This window comes from Sciurus carolinensis, chromosome 11, assembly GCF_902686445.1.
Source record: "Sciurus carolinensis chromosome 11, mSciCar1.2, whole genome shotgun sequence".
Taxonomy (NCBI): Eukaryota; Metazoa; Chordata; class Mammalia; order Rodentia; family Sciuridae; genus Sciurus; species Sciurus carolinensis.
The window spans coordinates 18,847,650-18,850,017 of NC_062223.1; the positions used below are offsets into that span (position 1 = coordinate 18,847,650).

Below are 2,368 nucleotides of genomic sequence, written 5' to 3' on the forward strand. Positions count from 1 at the left end.
AACATTGAGATACAGAGTAGGCAGGTCTTTGGTTTTGTTTTTTTTTTAAGATTTTAAAATTTGTTCTAATTAGTTGTGCAAGGCAGTAGGAAGCATTTTGACACATCATACATAAATGGAATACACCTTCTCACTCTTTGGGTTTTACACAGCTAAGAATCATGCTGTCATGTAATCATATATGCACATAGGGTAATAAGTTCTGATTCCTTCTACTTTCCTTCCTAGTCCTACATCCCCTCCCTTCCCTTCACTGCCCTCTATCCAACCCCAAGGACATCTATTCTCCCTAACCTTATCATGAATTAGCATTCACATAGCAGAGAAAACATTTGGCCTTTGCTTTATGGAGATCAGCTTATTTTGTTTAGCATGATATTCTCCAGCTGCATTCATTTACCTGAAAATGCCATAATTTTATTCTTTAAGGCCGAATAATACTCTATTGTGCATGTTTACCACGTTTTCTTTATCCATTCATCTGTTGAAGGGCATCTAGTTTGGTTCTATAGTTTGGCTCTTGGAATTGAGCTGCTGTAAACATGGATATGACTGCATCACTCTACTATGCTGATTTTAAATCCTTTGGGTATAAACCAAGAAGTGCGATAGCTAGGTCAGATAGTGATTCCATTCCAAGTTTTCTGAGGATTCCCTATACTGCTTTCTGTAGTGATTTCAACAACTTGCAGTCCCACCAGCAATGCATGACTGTACATTTTCCCCACATCCTCACCGACATTTATTATTGTTTGTATTCTTGATAACTGTCATTCTGACCAGAGTGAGATGAAATCTTAGAGTAGTTTTGATTTTCATTTCTCTAATTGCTAGAGACCAAAGGTACAGAATAGAGGACACAGAGTAAACCCACAAAAATACAGTCCTCTCATACTAGAAAAAGTCACCATAAATATTCATTAAAGAAATGATACCTTCTTTAACAAATGGTATTGGGAAAACTGGAAAACCACACATGGCAAAATAAAATTAAGCTCAAAGTGGATCAAATCAAAACTCAAATCAAAGTGGATTAGGCACTAGAACAGAGACTCTGTGCCTAATAGAAGAAAAAGTAGGCCCAAATCTTCATCATGTCAGCTTAGGATCTGACCTCCTTAACAAGACTCCTAAAGCACAATAAATAAATGGGATGGATTCAAACTAAAAAACTTCTTCTCAGCAAAGGAAACAATAAGTAATGTCAAGAAAGAGGATACAGAATGGGAGAAAAATCAGATTCTGACTCAAACCCACATGCTCTTAAGTCACAAATGAAGTCCTACAATTCCAGATCATAAGCAATAAAACACCACAGGCATTCTAAGAGTTCAGGACTTAATTGATACACTGTTTATTTCTCTTAATAGTCATTATCACTAAGTTATTTTCCCCTCATTATGATATACAGACTTTCCCCTTTGTGGCCATGGAAATAGGAAATCGCACTGTCCTGACTGAATTCATCTTGTTGGGCATCTCCACAGATCCCCGGTTGCAGTCGATTCTCTTTGGAATATTTCTGATAATCTATTTGCTAACCTTGTCAGGGAACATGACCCTGGTTATTTTAATCAAGATTGATTCCCGCCTTCATACACCTATGTACTATTTGATTGGCAGTCTCTCTTTTTTGGATTTCTGGTACACTTCTGTATATACCCCTCAACTTTTGACTCTGTGTGTATCAGAAGATAAGCGCATTTCCTTGGCTGGATGTGGGACTCAGTTTTTCTTCTCCGCTACTGTGGCCTACACTGAGTGCTACCTCCTGGCAGCCATGTCCTACGACCGCCATGCAGCAATTTGTAAGCCTTTACTTTATTCAGGCACCATGTCTGCTTCTGTTTGCACTGGGCTTGTTGCTGGCTCCTACATAGGAGGCTTTCTGAATGCCATAGCCCATACCGCTAACACCTTCCGCCTGAGTTTCTGTGGTAGAAATGTCATCGATCACTTTTTATGTGATGTGCTGCCATTGGTGAAAATGTCCTGCACGGATACTCAGGTCTACGTGATAATCCTTTCCACTATTGTGGGCTTCACTGTCCTCTCCTGCTTGCTCGCCATCCTCATCTCCTACCTCAACATCCTCCTGGCCATCCTGAGGATCCGCTCAGCCTCAGGAAGGCGCAAGGCATTCTCCACCTGTGCTTCCCACCTGGTCTCGGTCATGCTCTTCTATGGCTCCTTGCTCTCCGAATACGCAAGGCCCAGTTCCAGCTACTCCCTGGAGAGAGACAAAGTGGCCGCCCTGCTCTACACCATCATCAACCCTCTGCTCAACCCTGTCATCTACAGCTTCAGAAACAAAGACGTCAAAGAGGCCTTCAGGAAGGCAATTCTGTCCATAAGACCACATGCATGA

General features: G+C 41.1%; 1 protein-coding gene across 1 annotated transcript; it reads left to right on the top strand.

The window, feature by feature from the left end:
- The first annotated feature begins 1,429 nt into the window (after positions 1 to 1,429).
- On the top strand, positions 1,430 to 2,368 carry LOC124959097 (olfactory receptor 9G4-like). The gene has a single exon (XM_047517739.1). It carries the CDS (start codon positions 1,430 to 1,432, stop codon positions 2,366 to 2,368), a length of 939 nt encoding a protein of 312 aa, XP_047373695.1.